This window comes from Talpa europaea (assembly GCF_964194135.1).
Source record: "Talpa europaea genome assembly, chromosome: 4".
Taxonomy (NCBI): Eukaryota; Metazoa; Chordata; class Mammalia; order Eulipotyphla; family Talpidae; genus Talpa; species Talpa europaea.
The window spans coordinates 138,717,498-138,737,407 of NC_140070.1; the positions used below are offsets into that span (position 1 = coordinate 138,717,498).

The following is a 19,910-nucleotide window of genomic DNA, read 5'->3' on the forward strand; positions in this document are numbered from 1 at the left end:
CTTTCATTCTGAAATGTTTATTTGGACACACAAACCACAAGATTCTTGAGGCTCAACAGAGCACCCAAATACTGAGGTCCCTCGGGCACTGTGGGTGGGAATGGAGGCTGGTGCAGCCACTATGGAAAACAGTGGAGGCCCCTCAAAAAATTAAAAATAGATCTGCCATATGATTCAGTAATCTCTCTTCTGTAAGATATGAGAACACCAATTCGAAAAGATAGCTGCACCCCCATGGTCACTGCAGCACAGTTCACAATAGCCAAGCTGTGGACAGCCCAAGGGCCTGATGACAGATGAGTGGACTAGGAAGATGTGGCGCATCTACACAATGGAACGCAGCCGTGTGTCTGGCTCTGGGCTGCACAGGGTGCACTCACGCTCCACGCTTACCTGCAGCACAGGTGGAAGACCCTCTCCGGCCTCCCTTCCGACTCCGACTTCACGTGGACAATTTCACACACGGCATTTGCTTCTGCATCTGGATAAATTACAGGCATGTATGAGGGTATGTTCCACATGGATTGATTTACATTTTGACAAAGCACTTACCACACTGTGGTGTAAGATTAACTGGTGCAGAGCAGCGTAAGACCACAAGAAGATCACTAAGATCTATGATCTAGAGAGACAAAGTGTTTGAAAGCTTAATGGATGCTAAGAAAAAGAATGCTTGGGAGACATCCCATTGCTAAAATCTCCTTCCAGATGATCTAAAAGGACAATCAGTCAATCACTAGTTGAAGAACTGACCCTTTGGGCTGCACAGTCTGTTGGGCTAAAGTATTTTAATTAAGTGATTAGTTGTTCTGTCAACAGTTGGACTAGACAGAGGACAAGATTCCCACGCAGATTTCACCAGGTCCCTTACATCTGTCCATGGGCAGAGCTTTTGCCCTGAATGACCAGGTTTAGTGCCATGGACAAAGAGATCCTGGAAACAAACAGAGCTCCTTTTTCTCAGTCTCCCAATGGAACCCACTCTAAGAGAAGTAAAAATAGCATATAGAGAAAGCAAGGAACAGTTCTATTTTAGGGTGATTTTAAGTCTGAATACCTGGTTTGCAACACTGTATGATTTTAATTGTTATAAGCCTCGCAACACCATATAACTTCAAGTCATGAACAGAGCTTGACCAAGCCACCGTTCTCTGCAAAAACACACAGACGTAGCAATTCCGAGGTCTCATTCTTGTCCAGCAGCTCAGAACCCTGGACACAAACCCCCATTGTACCCACATGATTCAGCCATGGTCATCTGCAGTAAGTTTCATAGGCTTTCTCCAACTTAGATAAAATCTAGAAATTCCATGTCCTGATTCTGCCTGGATCAAATCCGCTGCAGTATTGCCTCACCAAGGGGAAATGCTGGTTGATCTTTATGACTCCATGACATAAGGCTTAATCTTGATGGTTTTAAACTTGAGTGAAAAGCAAGGGGAGAGCATGGAAGACCACATCATAACGATGCCTTTGTTTTCAGGTTTTAAAGTCTTTATGTGTTTAGTTGCCAGAGAAGGCAAAGTTCCCATTCAGAAGCCTTTCAAGCTCTCCCACTCACAAACCAGACACAAGGAACCATTTCAACTAGATAATTCACAATTTAAGATTGCAAAGTAAGAGGACATTCATCTTTAAGTGCTCACGTCTCAAAATGCTACTATAGCTGTTCACAGACCCACAACTCTCTTCTTCCTCCTACAGCTTACAGGTTACTGATAAGTCATGGGCTAATTAGTTTTGCGATCAAATCATAAGTAAAAAGGTATGAGGGTAAATCTCAGTGCTGGAAAGTGAGAGAAACCCTTTGCAGGCAAATAATCATTCCAAATACATGGGCTTTGCCCTTAAGTTTTCCTATCACAGGTCGTAACTATGGGGGCAGACACCCAGTTCACCTGTGTGAGAACTGATTGTTTAACAAATATTGCAGGAGTTTTTCCCCTCAGAATGTCGGACTATGGGGGGCTAGTTTCATGAGGGTCAGAGCCACTGTGTGTGCTCACAGAAGTAGAAACAGTGGAAACAGGGAGCGGATGAGGCCACACCTCTCGGACACCAGAACTTAATGTGCCTTTTTTACTAGATGCGAGCAGGGGGCAACAGGAGTGCAAGTGCCTCTGCAAGGACGCACCTCCATGGCCAATCTTTACTCCTGGAAAGCTGCACCTGCCAGCCCTGTCAAGTGGGGAGTGGTGTGGTCAGAGAGTTACCACCTGATTCCCTCCTAGGGTACACCCAGAAGAGCAATTGCAATGAACATGCCCTTGAGCAGCCCCCAATAAAGCCCTGGTCAGGGCCCCCAAGTCACAGGAATATTGCTTTCAGACAGCACCCCGCTGACATTCTCCCCCGACATGCCTGAAGCAGCATGAAATCTTATTAAAGACACCCTCTGCTACCCTATAACTCGGTTCATTACTACTTAGATCACAAAAATAGCAAAGATAAAGATCTGTAATGCTTCTGGGGAAAAAAATACATGGAATGTACATATTCAATGGCTTTCTTGTGCTCTGGGTGGTCTTTTGGGGTCTCCCAGTGAAAAGGCAAGTGAGTTATTTACATGGATGGCCTTTGTCTGATCGTGGTCTCAAGAATTCTTTCCAGAAGTAAGATTCATTGCCACACAGATGCTAGTCACTATAACATTATTCACATATATACACGATGATTAGAATTCTTTCAAACAATATTAAAGGCATTACAGACGTTCACTGAGTCCATCCTCCATCCCAGTCATTTGCCTTCCACCTTCCCTCCCTGCCTTCTATTACAGTTGGTGTTGGAACAACACAGTTTGAAGGCAACTATACAGGACCTGAGCATCCTGGGATTTTGATTAGGGGCACCCCTAGCCTCCTGTGTTGTTAAGAGGTTGGCTATATTTAATAAATGGCTAAGCAAATAAGAGGCAAAGGAGGGACTGAGGGAAGAGAGAGCTCAGCATAGGAGAACAAAAGGGTAGGTGGTCAGATGAAGAGCATGAATTCAGATAAACGCTGCACAGACACCTCTGGAATATGCACCTGCACACTGCACAGCTCACCTGCACTTGCCAAAGCTCGAACCTGCAAAGCTTCGGTGGGGATCATGTGCCGAAACCGGAAAGGGTCCCAGTCCTCATAAATTGAAAGCCTGTGAGATCCTACCTGCAGGAAGAGAGGGAACCAGGTGCATGAGAACAATCTGCTTTAGCCTGGATCAGACCTCAGACCCCCCACATTTTCAAAATCAGTGATGCTGGAACCCCAAAGCTTTATCCAGCTTTACCCCTGTGAAGTTCATGCAGCAGAAAGTGAGAGGCCAAGGGATGCACATGCGATCAGTGTGCACAACTGATCCACTGACTGAAGTTAGCATCCAAAGAGAGATACAGGAAGGAGGAGAAAAAGGACCCCAGTACAAGAACTAGAGGGACAGGAAGAAGAGGGAAAGAAAAAGAATATACAGAAAGCCCAACAGCCGTTGACCTCCCTGCTCTAAATGTGACCCTAACCAGAAGATGACAGGATGAGCAACACCCTGAATCCTCAGTGACCCAGAGTCACAGCAGGTGCCTGCCTGACAGAGGGGTGGACTGTAACAGAGAAACAGCTAGAGAGGAAGATAGTTTCAAACTAGGGTGTGAAATAAGAAGTCTTACGAGTTTCTTCTTCTGTTTGGAGCCATCTTTATACACCAGAACTACAGCTGTTTTGAAGACTGAAAAAAGAAACAAAGGGGTGATGGCACACAACACACAAGGCTCTTTGTCTCTTAACTTCCATAACTTGAGGTCACAAACAGCACAGTTATATGAGGACAGCAAGATCCTGGTAAGCAGATTCCCTACTCCATGTCCCACTCATTCCTCACATCTGTAGAACTCAAAGGCCTACCGAGACTAGATTTTCCAGGTTGAACATAAACACAAAAAGCCTAGAGAAACAGAAATCCCTCATCCACACCCCCTAGGAAACTTTTGGGTAAAAGTAGTATTTTTCATGATGGCATCATTTCAAGTTTAAAACTTTAGCTAGTACAGTGTACTTCGTCAGTCTGCCTGTTCTGCTCCCCGCGCTGGCTCTGGGAATCCTCTCACCCTCCCGCGCTTCTGACTGAACCCAGTGCCTGTATAAATAAATAAATAAATCTTTAAAAAAAATAAAAAAAAAAGAACAAACTTTAGCTAGTACATATGTAAACAAAAATACCCAAGTTCAGCTGCTGGAGGCATCATGCAAACATCCTGAACGGTGGCTATAATGTAATTGCTTAAGGTGATTTATATTAATGCAAAGTAAGCTAATATTACACATACACAAGGTTCACAGTTCAGGAAGGGTAACTCATCTTTTTGACCTGAAGAAATGAAAATCAGTTTATGAAGTAGGATGTAGTTCTGCTTCTTCCAAACAGGTTGAGTCACAGTAAACTCTTTACAGTAAGAAGTATGTACCATTATTCTATTCTTTGAGGAGACACAATGATGGCTAATCTTCTGCTGAATTCCTTAACAATGCTCATTTCTATAGAATCCCTTACAAAAAGGCAAACATATTGAACACTCAATGAGTCTGCCTCCCCCTAGAGGGAAAAATATGGGTGGTTCCAGCCCATCAAGATCTCTGTATTGGGGACTCCATCTTCCTCCACACGCTGATCCCAAGGGCACAGCAATTCCAGTGCAGTGAGTTCTGCCTTACTATTTGAAATCACCCCAAAACTGGAAATGTGTCTGCTTAAAGGACTGAGAATCATAAATCAGCTGATCATGATGCATACAATCTGCCTTCACTCACCCCTGCTCTCAAACTATCACTCTGCAGAGGGTGCTGGATAATAAGCTGGCCTCTGGCCACAGAGCCCTGAGCAGTCTTCAGCTTGCTGCTGTGTCCCTGCCCCAGAGTTTGGCTGCAGAGTGACCACTGGACTGGGGGGCTCTGTCCCTTCACAGCCAGGACATACCTACTCCACACCTCTCCCTTGTAAACAAGCCATGACACAGGGGCCAGGTAGGCAAGAGGGAACTACACACACACAGAGATCACACCACACACACCAACCATACCATACCATACCAGCCACACACACAGATCACACCAACACACAGATCACACCATATACAAATGCCATACACATACCCAAACCACACCGCATACACTATACACACACTAATCACACACAGGTCACACCACACACACAAATCACACCACACACCAACCACACACACAGATCACACCACACCATATACACAACCATAGACAGGTCATACCACACACACTGTATACACACCAACCACAGCTACACCCGCCACAGAGATCACATCACACATACCAACCACACACATACACACAGATCACACTGCTCACACAAACCACACACACACCAACCATACCATACCATGCCAGCCCCCCCCCACACACATTACACACATTCCCCCTTTTGCATTTGTGCAGCAAGTGGCAACAAACCTCAAAATTGGCATCTCCTTAACCTTCATATCACAAGTTGGCCAACCAGAGCGGCTGCCCGTTTACAACAGCCGCTGATACAACCTTGCACACTCATCCACATATCACCCACGGGACTTTGGCTACTGGTGGCCTCCTGGCCTGTACAGCCAAAATATATACTGTGTGACTCATAGAAAGTTTGCTGACCCTTACTTTCTCACTGTTCTTTTTGTTCTCAATTTGTTTATTTCTAACTCCAGGAAACCTGTGTAATTTAGTAGATAGTTGTGAAAAATCCCAATGCTGACTGTGAAATGGTCTGTCAGCCAGTATCACATGGTAGGTAGTCTGGGTCACTGACTTCAGAATCCTACGTCCTATAAGTGACCTACCGAGAACCACGAGAGAGCTCACAGATCTTTCCAAGTAGAAAATGCAAGATAGAAAGCAGAAAAGACAGTAGTGACAAGAACATAAATACCATCCATGCCCCCTGCCCAAACCCCAGCCTCACCCAACACTGCTGATTTGTTAAAAGCTCATTACCCTCTGTACATGATATTTAATCACCTCTTCCTGCACATGTCTATATTCCTTTGTTATTTTTCATGATATGGCATCAACAGTTAGTTTGAAAATTTTAGGAACATCACTGTCTTGCTCAGGGAAAGCCAAGAGATCTAAGCAGGAAGCTCAATAAATCTTTGCATTAAACATTCTGATTTTATTATCACTGGGATGATCCATTGGGAAGACTACTCACATTGAGGAAAAAAAGAATTCAGTCAAAGAAGCAGTAAGCAATAATATAGCCCTTTCCTCCCCTCCAAAAATAAGGTGAGAGGCTAGAAATACTAGACTCCCTTTCTAGCACAATTTTACCCATGAATCTTCTCAGGGGAGGCAGGGAAAGTAACAAAGCAAAGCACAAACTGTCGATGGTGTCCTGCTAGGAGCCCACCACCTGCCACGCAAGCATTTTCACAGCGGCCATGTTTCCTTCATCATCCACAATTCCCAGGGTGCCAGCCCATCCTCGCTTTCTCTCAAAAACCCTAACAATCTAACCATGAGAGCTTTGTTAATTGCAGCAACTGCCTCCACCTTAACTAGTTTATTAAGCCATAAATCATTCATAGACACCCCTACTTTGGGTGGTATTAGTCACACTGTGTTGGAGAAGCACCTTGCCAGTGACCAAGACATCCCGAGGTGCCACAACAGGCCCACTGAGAACTGGTGTCCTGAATTCCAGCCACACAGAGTCAGGGTGAGAATTAATTACAACTGGGGAGGGTGTCTCAGAAGCAGAGACAGTTTGGCCTTGATTTTTCACTTTAGTTTTTCCTCCAAAACTCATTATTTTGGAAAGCTATTCAGAACAGCAGCAGCAACAAAAAGAAAAATCTATCCCTGCTGTGTTTATACCTAGGGCAGCCCTGTCCCCACGAAGCCAGGTGTACTTAACCGGAAGGTTCCATTTGTATTTGTATCTGTCATGATGGTGGCCACAACAGGAGGACCAATGCAGACACATGTCACCAACTTGATTATAATCAATTCTGTCTGATAAAAGAAATGTTCTTATTTTGAAAATAAGCCAGCCTCTTTTTCCCCAGTACATACCAAAGGCTGCCAATTCTGGCTCCTTCTTCCACTTTCCCAACGAGGCGGGTGGGTTGGGCCATATCACTGTGGTGTGCAGAAGCAGGTCCCCCATGCTCAGATCTGCAACCTGAAACCACCAGGGACAAGCAAGGCTTACTGGGAGGAGTTAGGCACTGTTTGGGGTTTCATGATATTTTAAATTCAGCAGTCTTCAGTGAAATAATTCAGGAGGAGAAAGACAAATACCAAATGTTTTCACTCACACACAGCACATCAAGAAATAAAGCAAAGAGACAAAAACATACCCTAACATGACTGTGGAATTGAGGTTACTAAAATGGGAAGGTGAGAGTAGGGAGAAAGCCCAATGAACTGTGGTGAATTAGGGGGGGCTTTGGTGGTGGGAGTGATATAACACACATTTGAGGAGGTGTGACCCTGTACCCCTAAGGTAAACAGTTGTAAACCAACATTACCTCAAGAAACAGAATCAAAAAAATAAAATAGTTAGCAGGTTGACATCTATTCTACTTCATGAAAATAGTGTTTCAATCTGTCAAAACTGGTGATGTTCTATGTTCAGATAGAGTGTTTCCTAGTGAGACCAACCAGCATCAATGCTGCAGCTCGACCTCAAAAAACTACAAAGGTTTCCACTAGTTCAATCCCTTTGGGGGCAGAGTCCGTGGGGAAGCAGTGAAATCAATTTTTTTTTCCTTCCACCTCATTTTAAAGATTTTATTTCACATGAGAAAAGAAAATCCAACTGAAACGTTTGTGTCCATTAAGCATGTGTGGTGTGAGGTCTGGGATCCTCAGAAATCACAGGTCCCTGAACGTCAAATGTTAAACCAGCTCAGACAGACCAGTTCCCACTCTGCCAGGGCCATCAGGCAACTGTATTATTTTGTATATATTAGATAACTAGTCAACCAAACTTCTAGGACAGGCTCAAGAAAGGAAACCCTACAGCCTCTGCTACCTAGCACCCTAAGACCCACACAGAAGAGAACTGGTTATATAACAAGTCACATTCCCAGGAAACATTCTGGGCCATAGCTTCATGTCTTTAAAAATGATTTAAGGTCACTGTGGTATATCAATATCCAAACTCTACTTCCTCCCTGGTACAGAATTTTACACCTGCCCTTGCAGCACATGCTTTGCAGCACCTGCCACACTAGATGAGGCAAAGCCCAAACTGTGGACTTGGCACAACAAGATCTACCAACCCTCCTGAGCTTTGACCTTCCAGCCTTGGCAAGGACATGCCAAGCTTTAGTCTAGATAGCTAAGACTGCTTCAGTCTTGATCCACAAAGTAAGAGAAGTGGTGTCTGCCTGAGCCACAAGGTCTGGAGTTTGCCAAAAGTCCCTGACCTTCAGCTGATTTACATAGCCAGCTGTGAAATAGGTATCTGTAGCTAATAGATTCTGTGTTGTTTGTTATACAGTTGAAAGGAACTGATACAGGACAGGCACACATGGTTCCTCTCTTTTGACATGCTTCCATATGGCAGAAGGAATAAGGGGCAGGGCTGCTCCCTCTGGCCGAAGGTCTCTCTCCCTTGGTCTTTTCTTGGTCCCTTTCTGAATCTTCTACCCAAGTCCCAAGACCTTATGAGTTCTGCTGAGAGGTCTCTACCCCAACAAGGACCAGAATACCTGCTGAGTGAGGTTTTGTGGACGTTTTTCTGAGGAGAAACACACCCTTTGGCCTTTTTTTCCTCCAACCTAAGCAAAGGGGATGCTCTCTGTGGGCCAGCACCCAGGGAAACAGGAAGCGAAAGGCACATTTGCATCATAAAATGTGCCTTTGCCAGCTTGTCTCCTGAGGGGAGCAGGCCTAAGGCAGGATTCGGTGCCTGGTGGTCCTGGGACTGCAACCATTTCGGTATAAACCTACTATCCCCAGCAGCTCCTGACCCCCTGCGGAGTGTTCAAGAAGCCATGTGGGTGCCAAATGGAAGTCTCCTTGGAGGGGAACAGCCACAGTCAGGAATCAGCTTTGTGAAAACCTGCCCATAACGTGCCCATCTCCAGTCCCTGCATCCCCACGTTTCTGGAGTGTCCAGTGCACCCCATAGGTAGTGCTGTAGTGACCTGAGCACAGGCCCAAGGACCCACCAGTTCCCCCAGACCCTTCCTCCCTATCCAGGGTAAAGGCCAGGTTCCTCAGTGGAGCACAGAAAGAGCATATGGACTGGGGTCGCTTTCCTTGAGGCACGATTGTCTTTGGCTATTATTATACCCGTGACCCCTTTGGGGGGCCCATTTCCTTCCTTTTTTTTTTTAGATTGAGTTAGCTTTATTTATTTTTGGGGGAGGTTACCCATTTTATTTATTTTTATTTTTATTTTTTTACTTTAACATTTATCATTTTTTTAATTTTTTTAAGAAGATGTGGCATATATACACAATGGAATAGTATTCAGCAATCAAAAAAGATAAACTCATGCCATTCGCAGCAACATGGATGGAGCTAGAAGGAATTATGCTCAGTGAAATAAGCCAGAAGGAAAAAGAAAAATATCGGATGGTTTCACTTATAGCAGGAATATAGGGGAACCAAATAAGACATCAGTGTAAAAAAATAATAACAGTACAAAACACAACAAAGCAAAAACAGACAATTATAAACCAGAGACATCGTGCAGGGGAGGAGGTAGGATGGGGAGCAGAGGGAGGGAGAGAGGGAGGAGCACAGGGGACTGTGGTGATGGCGCATGGGTGCCTTCGGGAAGGATTCTATGGGGACTCAATCTGAGGGGGTGGGAGGAAGCAAATATTGTCCATTTCCTTCTTACTGCTTTTGTGATGCTAAAACAATCCTTTGCTGCTCTTTGACAACTTTTCCTAAGCTTCATTTTTCTGGGTTTTGGCCACCTGATACTGGCCCAGGATAGCACTCCTTTTTGGCTCGGGCACTCACTCAAATGTCGCTCCCGGCATCTTTTGTACATTTCTTTTCACAAAATCTCAGCTCACAAGAGCCTACTTTGTACAGCACTGTATCTCTTTGTTCCTCACTGGGGAGATTTCTTACTTGATTGTCAGAATTTCATTTAAGAGGATGAGCAATTTCACCAAAGCCATAGTCCCCTTTTATAGTCTCTGACTTTTGAATCACATTCATCTTTTTTTCTAAACTCCTTGCACTTTACCATCATATCACCTGCTAATCTTGAAAAGATCCTTTGCTCCCAAGATGATTAAAATCCAGAAATTAATTCTGCACATAATAAAAAATGTAATGAAAATGTTCATTTTCGTGACCTCAAAAATTCACTTCTGTCAAAATAAAATAAACTGAAATATGGGTAGGGATAGTCTTACAATTAAAAAAAATTGCAATATTTTTCATAGCAGTCCAAAATGATGCCAAGGGGACTGTTCAAACAATGGGAATTAAGGAAATCACTGTTCACTAGTACAATGAAATACTGTCCCAAAATTTAAATGAGTCCTTTGAATAAATTTAACATACATGGACATTCATTTTGTCAACATAAAAAATGAAGGTACAAAATTACTATAAATTATAATTATTCAAGCACACACATCTATATTTATATATAAAATCACAAGAAACACCCAAACATTAAAAGTGGTGGAGTTCTGTATATTGAGGTTGTAAATAGTTTTTTCCCTTGTCTTTTCTGTATTTTGCCTTTTTCTTTAATGAGCACAATCTATTTTTCTTCTGAGACATGTTCTACAATAAAATTAGAATTAAATCCAGAACATCTATGTCCATTTCTTCTATACTCTGCTTAAATTATCTGCCAAGCTGACTAAGGACATCTGTTCCTTATAATTATCATGCAGAAAAAACAAATTGCATTTCCATGGAAAACTCTGCATCCTCTCCTGCACACCGTCCTGGTTCACAAGACTGCAGATTCCAACCCAGTGCGCTGTCTTGGGGCACCTAGGGGTCCTTCAGAAGGTACAGGTCACAGGTAACCTATACACTCTGTCTAGTCTGGAATCAACCTAATTGACTTCCACCTGCTATGGGAAAACCAGCTTGTCTCCAGGGACACAGCGTCTCAATATGTCACATTTCATTGCCCAGTGAGGGAAGACAACACCTACTTGGTTTCCTTTATTCGTGAACTCCTTACTGTGTGTTCATGTCACATGTAGAGGAGCTGATTTTACCTCTGAAAACTATCTGAACAGTCTGAAAACTTTTGTTTCCCTGAGAACATAAAAAAAGTACTGATATTTATCTTTTTCCTTCTGACTTATTTCACTTAAATGCAGAATAACGAGAAACTAAATGAAGGGTCAGGAAAAAGACCAAACTTGCAAACTGACCACAGATTGAGGCACACGGTGGTGGAGGGGGGATGGAGAAGGATCAAAACAGGGGAGGGAAGAGCATAAGGGACTAGGGTGCTGTGGTGGTAGGAGAACTATGGAATCTAAGAAAATAAATAATAATAAAAAAAGAACCTGTACAATAACCCCCCAGCATTTCTGAAGATGAGGCTGTTTGCTCTTGTCTACACTCAAGCTACCCACCCGGCTTCCCTCCACCCTCCTACCAACCACAGCAGGTGCCCTACAGGATTTCTCCATCTTTTCCTTGAGGTGAGATCCATTCTAGATGAATCAGGATGGACAGAGCATGCATGACGACTATTACCTCACCCACCCCTCTCACCCCTGCCAGATCCTCAGCGTTTATTCTCATGAGCTCTTGTCTGTGAGGGGGGTGCTTCTCACAGGTCTCCCTGAGTTGTCCTCAGGAGCATCTGCTCCTGTCACTGTTTCTTCTAAGTGGGTTTTATAGGTTGGGTAACTTAAAAGAAAAAAAACTGATCCCAAAATATATAAAACTTTTCACCCAACAATTATTTATTGAACACAAACTATCAGCCGGCTGTTACTCTAGGCCTGGGGTCATGGTGTTGTCCTTGAGCAGCGCTTACAGAAGCAGCTCAGGTGATGGCAGAGAACATTTGCTCACTTTTAACACAGAGCAAACCCTGAGGTCCCGAGGGTGATGGGGTGAGACTGAGTGAGACTCAGAGCACATTCGCTCTAAGAAGGTGGAATTCAGCTGAGGAAGAAAACCCACCTCATGGCCTCGGTTAAGAGTACAAGTCCCACCAATAAAAACAGTATGTGTGTAACTATTTTCCTCAAAATAACACCTTTAAAAAGAATCCTCCAATGGACCCAGTTTTCCAGAGAGATGGCCCAAGAAGGGGTCCGTACCTCTTTTTTCTCGCCAGTCTGCTCAGCAATCAGCTGGTCAAACACGGCCCCAAACTCCTCGTGGATCTTCTGCATTTCATTGATGTGGCTGGCAACCTTGTTCATCGTCTTGATGGCCACTGCAAGAAGCCGGGTGGTGAGGAGCTGCCAAGTGGGGGGAAGGGAGGGTGCCTAGGTCTGGGAAGGGTGATCAGGCCAGGGGGATCAGGCCCAGGCCTGTGGGGATCATGCCGAGGGGCCCAGGCCTACCGTCCAGGTGGTAGTGTTCCTCGCTCTCCGCGTCCGTCAGCGCAAAGAGTTCCTTCAGCAGCAGCGGGTACTTGAGGATCCTCTGGATGGGCTTGATGAGGTAAGACTCCAGCGTGGATGAGTGCTGCTGCCTCGGGTTCTGGGCATCCAAGAAGGCCTTGAACGCTGTGTCGGTCTTGGCTGGAAGAGTTTAAGCACAGGGCTGGGGAGGAAGGCCCAGGGGATTTTCTGCCCAGGACTCCACTCATTTATTCCAAGAGGCCTTTTTACAGGACTGGGCTGAGGCGGGCGTGTGGGGTCAGACAGTGGAAGGCCTGGTGACACATGTATGTGTCAGCTGATGGGGGGGGTGTACAATGAATTACGGGGTAATCGGTTTGTACATCCTACACACGTGGACTTTCAGGGACTGCTGTTTCCCCTCCATATATTAGAATTGTCTTTTTATTCTGATATTTTGACATGGGGGCCTTACAGACCCTGGGGAAACTGCCTCTCCCAGGGCTGGCAAGTCCTAGAGATGGAATATTCGTTATATTTGTTCATGTCTAACCAATCCAGAGCCCCCCACATATGTACACATCCCTTCTTCTCTCAGACTCTTAGCCTCTTACACTCTGGGCCATTGCTCTCTGCTCTGGTACCACACCCCTTGGGAAGCCCCCACACCCCAGAACTGCTGAAATTATTCAAGGCAACCATCCACAGGCTTGCTAACCTTGTTCCTTCCCAAGGAAACCAAGACAACAGCTCAATTCCTGGCCTCTTAACCCGCCCTAGGGCTTCCCCTGTGGCCCTGCACATCTCGCCCCCCGCTCCAGGGCAACTGTCTCCTGATCTGCTCCCCTCTCCTGCTGTGAGTACAAAGAAAGCCTACATTCTGGAACACTCCCAGCTCTGGTGTTCCCAATCTTTCAAGCATTTCTTCACTGGCAGAAGCTCTTTTAAGAAACAGCAGGAAAAAAATGGAAGCAGCCACACCTGGCAGCTGGGAAAGTGGAGCAGGCCTGGGTCTTCCACAGTGAGTTCATTTTAATATCTGGTCCATGTTAATTCAGTGCCACCCGCAATTAGCATCTGCAGAGAGGCCTTGCTGCTCAGGAATGGGAGTCATCTCAGTGGGGAAGCCCACAGTTACCTCTGTTCACACAGGCCTCACTTTCCAGCCCAGATTTTGCCTGTGCCCCAGCTGGGCTGAGAAGCTGCTGAGGGAGCTGTGGGTCCCCAGAAGACCAAGGGGCACCTGCAGAGGATAATTAGGGTGACAAGGCTAATGCCTTCCAGGTACAAAGGAATAGTGAGGGGCCCTACAGTGTGGGCCAACATGGGAGGGAGGAGGGATCATTTAGCAAAGAGACTTAACAGTGGGGATACATATTAAGTGTGATAAAAAATATGTTTCCATGTCTACTGACTAGGTGTGAGCTAAGGCCACAAGACACTATAAGAGAGTCTTGTGAAATTGTAAAATGATCCTTTTTGTTGTTTTTATTCAACTAAGGCAAACAGCAATCATAGAGGCAAGAGCTCATAAAGGTCTCAATCTTTTCATCCATTTTAAACCCCATAAAGAGGAATCAGACTCCAGGGGTTCTCTCCAAGAGTTCTCTTCATCCTCGGGGCACGCTTGACCATTAGAAAAAAACACATGGGTGCTACCAAACATTTTAAAGGACAGTTTTGAAAGACACTAATATCTTTCAAGGGCAAGAGATGCCATCGAATTAAGAAAAATCTATAGGGGCAGAATTTAAATGAGAGGTGACAAGTGACACCAAGTGCCCTAAGGACCATACTGAGCCTATAATTCACCAGAGAACAAAATGCCCGAAAACAGTTATGCAAACAATCTCCTAACAACGAACATTCAGTTAAAGTCCAAAAGGAAACACAGAACTAACTATGTGGCCAATGGCACAAGCGAAGCTCTAGAGGAGGTGGGAGGGCAGGCCAGGAAAACTCTGGCTTCCCTTTAACTGACCCTGCTATACCGGAAATCACCATCGCTGAGGATGCCATTGCTTAGGGAGGGGCCGTCTGTTACCAGACCCCAGGCCTGCACCAGAATTTCCTTTAACAGGTGTTGAATTAACTCCAGCTAGTTCTCTTTGGCATCAACATAAACGGAATCTACGTAAATGATTTGCATATTCAGGGACTTGATTAGCAGTTGCCTACAGTGTGAACAAAGAGGCTGATTTCCAGAGATTTCTAGGAAATCACACTATCAGCTCTACAATGTTTCCCAAGGAACTGTTTATCTGATCCTCTGAGCTCTCACCAACTATCCCAGGCTGACCTCTGGAAGCAAAACGACATTTTGGAGGCTACTAAAATGTTCTATCATCTTTCCGACACAGAGGAAAAGGAGCTCGCTGATATAAAAATTGCTCTGTGCGAAACAACTGCCACTTGAGGGGTTTTCCTGAGTGAATGGTGGTGGCTGCTAGTGCACACCTATGATCTTAAAGAGGGGCAGGTGAGACTCCATAAGAGGTACATGAAATGTAGTTGATCATTATGAATTAATGAAGGCAAGGGCTAAATCAGGGAATTTCTAACCCCCTATGTTTTTGCATAATTGCAAAACCCATCAATATTTGGGTGACCCATCAATATTTGTCCCCAAAGAGCTGAATCAAACTTTCATTATAAGGAAACTGACAAAACTGATCATTGATATTCAAGCATTTCATTTCTCAGTGTCCTTATTTGTTGGAATGTCTTATTTGGACTTAGATTTCTGTCCAAAAGTCCCCAACTACAGTAGGACACACACACAGTCTTACAGCCTCACCTTTCACCAGGACCTTGGGGACCTTCGTGTGGCTGGCGCAGAAGGCACTGTAGAGCTTGAAGCGGTCAGCATAATACAGAAAGGATCCCCCCAGAGAGAACAGCACTTTCTGGATTTAATGAGACAAAGCGCGGTTAGTTCATTTTCCGTCTCCCCTGGAAATAGCCGCAGGATGTCGCAGGAAGCCACATCTGCCTTACCCCCTCCACGAACACTAATCCTCCCCACCTGGCCCAGAGCCCTCGCTCAGCCGTGACCTGAAACTGCCCATCACAGAGCACGCGGGCTCACAAATGCGTGCAGTCCACGCTGGATTTGGCCTTCTCGCCAATTACAGTAAAGATGTCACCGGTTCTCTAGGCTTCTGCCTTTACAGAGCCTGGCTGGGAAGCGTGGACATTAATGAGAAAAATATACATGGCATTTCAGGAGAGACAGAAATCTGAAATTTCTCCTTAGCTCCCATCAGGAGGTAGAAGTGGCAAACCAAATAAAGGTCAAGAGATGCCGAAAATAGAAAACACATCACCCGATTGCTAACTACACCCCCTCCCCATCACCATTTTCTCCTCTAGCAGGAGCCGAGCATCAGAAACACGCTCGTTAGATCAAAGACACTGCTTGGCTATGGGAATGAGCCATCGTCTCTCCAGCCCAGAGTCTCTGCACCAAGAGGGCAGCACTGGGGGAGGCTGTCACCATCAGGGAGGAAAGATGGCCTGATTTGGGTTACTTCTTATCCAACACATTTTATATAAACGTACTGCAGGTCCTCAAATAACACCACTTAATTCAATGTTGTTTTATTATAACACTGAGAACAAAGGAATACCAGCCAACAACATTATCGAGGACCTAGTTTCATTATGCGTCGTTTCACTTAAAGCCGCAGTGGCCCAGAATCTATGGAGGATGCTAAGTGCTCGCTATTGAGCACAGCACCCAGAACATCTTTTACTGATTCAGAGAGCGAGATGCTCAGGCTTACAATTAAAAGTTAGGTTCCAGGGGCTATAATGGATGGTGGTGAGTGTTTTCAGTTTTGGGTTTTTCCTCTAAAATAAAAAATAAATAGAATAAAAGTTAGGTTCTAGGCAGACAAAAAAAATCAGGTTTTAGATTTGAGTGATAATTTTAGTTGACAGAAATGCAATTTTGCTAATAAATAATGCAGAAGATTCTGATAGACTACTTACAGCAACAAAAGAGTTGCCACACGATGTTGGCAATTAAAAACCTAAATTCTTTTCCTACAGGATCTACTTTCTTCCTTTACATCTCAAGAACCCCTACAATCCCAACTTTACCCTTGACCAAGAACTCTGCAGGGGTAGTGAACCTTTGAGGCACCCAATAATTAAAATCAGAAAAGTTGTGGAAGAAAAAGCTGCAAGTGAAACCCCCCACATCAAGTCACTCATTTTTTGCCCTAATATATCTCTAAGCACAAATGCTGGAGCAAGCAGGGATGAACCAGGAGGTATTCATTTATTCTTCTGACCTTAAAATAGGATCTCAGGGCACAAAAGACCCCAAGAAAAGGGGTTTGTACACAGCGATTGGAATTCCCCTGAGTATCTCTTCTGCTGGACTTCACAAAACTCCACATAGGCTGATGGACATTGCAAATCACTAAGCGGAAACTATCAAAATGTGACCTCCACATTTATCAAAATTTGACTTATTTAGCTTAAGAACTAATTTCATGTTTTAGGTAAGTAGCACTGCATGAAACATACAAGTTTCAGGTGCGTGTTGTCATAAATCAACATTTGGATAGACTTTATTCAGCAGACCCTTTTTTTTCTAATACTGCCTTAGACCAGTGCTCTATGCAACATGGTCTGAATATTTTAACATTTTTATATTTTAGGCCCCATACACAGTCAGGATTTAAACAGAGCAGCAGTTGCAGAAACTGACAGCAGGTTTGGGGGTGAACACTGACAACCCAGAAACCATCTCCGAAGCTGCGACAGGCCCTCGGGCACGATATGCACTGTGCACCAGGTGTCGGGCCTACAGAGGGGGTGGAGGCTGTCAGTTTATGCAGCAAACCTGGAAAGTGAAATTCAGGGAGAAAAGCCCACCTAAATGGAATTTACAACAGTGACGGCTTAGAATAGACTCGCTGGCGGAAAAAAATCAACTGCCAGCCGCTCCCTGGAATAACTTCTCCTAACACACTTGTGTCACCAAACTCAGATTTGTTCTATGAACATTTCTATTCACCATACTCTCCTTTGGCAATTAACTCATTGGAATTAACCTCCAAGAACTGGCCCCATAGCAAAAGAAGGGGTAAGTGAATACTCCCATTCTCCAGTGAATTAACTAATTGAGAAATGATTTGTCATCATCAACAGAAACTGATGAACCAAACTGTTATTCCAGATGGAGACATAACCATCCCAAAGAAAGGAGAAAGTTAATCCACCCATGCATTTGAAATACACCCCAAATGAACTACAGGCAATCCTTAGGGCTAAAGCGGCCTTGGGCCTGCAGCTCACTCTTTATGGTTCAGGAAAAAAATCATACTCAATATACAGCAAATACACAGACACACATATACATACATACATACATACATACATACATACATACATACAGGAGACAGGAAAGAAAGAAGAAAAGATATGGGCAAATGTAGAGATTTGGGATTCTGGGTGAAGGGTATCCAAGTATTTTTTGCACTCTTCTTGCAACTTTTCTGTGTCTGAAATTATTTTTATTTGGATTTAGAGAGTATATATAAATATATGTTCCTATTCTTAGATGCATGAATGCTCTGGGTTTTCTAAATAGCTCCTGTTAAGGAGGCAGTAGAAAGAGATGGCACACAAAAAAACACACTGACGGGGCAGCTTTCACCTCGGCTTCTAGACTTGTAGACAGCCGCCCTTCAGTAGCTGCCAGGGCTGGCTGCAGGACCCTGCAGACCAAAATCCTCAGAAGCTCGTGTTCCTTGTATAGGAGACGTAGTAATTGCATAGACCCTACATGTGTCCTCCAGTGCCCTGTAAATCATCTTTAGATCACTTATTATACCTAGTACGATGTGAGGGCTGTGTGAACAGTGATTATACTGCATTGTTTATGGGACAATGGAAATGGCACATGTTGGGTGCAGAAGCAGCCACCGCAGCCCTGTCCCCTCACTTGGGTTCCCATCTGGGGCTGCTGCAATCTGCAGCAACAGAGGCTGTGCTGACATTACAGCCAGGTTTCTGCAATGTGCGTGGTCCACACAGGGACATCTGAACTGCCTTCAACGCCAGCACAAAATCATTCATGAAACAGGACAGGCAGTTCAAAAAAACTATGCCAGAAAAATTAGATATTCATATACAGACTTTTACTCATTCTTCACACTCTGATAAATATAATTCCGAAAAGATCAGAGACCTAAATATAAATACCCAAACTACAGAACTTCTACGAAATCTTTATAACCCTAGTAAAACAAAGATTTCATAGCTATAACACCAAAAGATCCCAAAAAAGAAAAAAAATCTGAAAATTAAGACCATCCAAATTTCAAACTTCTGCTCTTTGAGAGCCACTGTCTGAGAAGACAAGGAGGAAATATTTGCAAATTATAATCTGATAAAGGACTTATATTCAAAATATCCAAAGAACTTTCAAATGAGAACTTTCATAATGAGAAAACAATAAAATAATGGGCAAAGGATTTGAGCAGACACTTCACCAAAGAGGACAGACTGGAGTCAAATAAGCAAAGAAAAAGATATTTTGTGTCAGAAGTCACTAGAGAAATGAAAATTAAACTATGCAAGATGCCACATACCCGCCAGACTGGCCGGAATTAAACAGAGTGGCCGCTGCAGAAATATAACCTCTGAGTGGGGAGGGAGAGAAGGGACAGGCCCCAGCACAGCTGCTCTGCAAGACAGCTTGGGAGTTTCCTGACAGCTGCCCAGACACTTGCCACATGAACCAATCCTCTGTCTGGTTCCCAACCATCCCAGGCCGGGTTGGTTCACTGTTGGTTTCAGAGATGTAAAGGAGAATTCTGGAGCCTTGGCATCATTTTCACAGGTTTTAATGGTAAGCAGGGGAAACAAGCCAGCAGGGAGCCAGCAACTGAGCCCTCCTCGAATCTCTATACACTCTTTTCCCTGGGCTTTCTCTGAGTTCTCTCATGGTCTCTTCCTCTTGTAGCTGTCGTTCATCCTCATCCGAGTAATGCTGCCCCTATAGGCCTGACCTCTGGGCTCAACTGTGCACACTTGCGCATGTGCACACACCCATGCCCAGGTGTCCATAGTCAGGCACGTGTGCCCCAACCCACACGCCCTCTATGTTAACAAGGTCAAGGCCGCAGGTGATAGCCACAGAGGCCAATGGCATAAAAGCCTGACAAATTTCATTTACCCTACACCCTAGGTATTTACCCAAGAGAAATGAAAACAGATGCACACGTGTTCCCAGCGGCTGTATTTGCTTTGCCAAAATCAGCTGGAAACAGCTCAAGTGCCTAAGGAGGGGTGAAAGAAGAACTAAGTGTAACACATCCATACCACTGACTACTATGCAGCGACACGGATGGACCATGGAAAGATTGTG

At 44.5% G+C, this 19,910-nt stretch overlaps 1 protein-coding gene across 5 annotated transcripts in view; it reads right to left on the minus strand.

Moving 5' to 3' along the window:
- Nucleotides 1-19,910, minus strand: part of TIAM1 (TIAM Rac1 associated GEF 1) — a gene marked incomplete at both ends in the record, with an annotated part of 128,357 nt that overhangs the window by 4,317 nt on the left and 104,130 nt on the right. For all 5 annotated transcript variants that reach the window (XM_084232521.1, XM_084232520.1, XM_084232519.1 and 2 more), the window contains 7 exons: nt 394-481; nt 3,050-3,152; nt 3,647-3,705; nt 7,065-7,173; nt 12,275-12,393; nt 12,524-12,703; nt 15,321-15,429. In XM_084232521.1, coding sequence (XP_084088647.1) covers nt 394-481; nt 3,050-3,152; nt 3,647-3,705; nt 7,065-7,173; nt 12,275-12,393; nt 12,524-12,703; nt 15,321-15,429 — 767 coding nt within the window. The remainder of the gene's footprint in view (nt 1-393; nt 482-3,049; nt 3,153-3,646; nt 3,706-7,064; nt 7,174-12,274; nt 12,394-12,523; nt 12,704-15,320; nt 15,430-19,910) is intronic.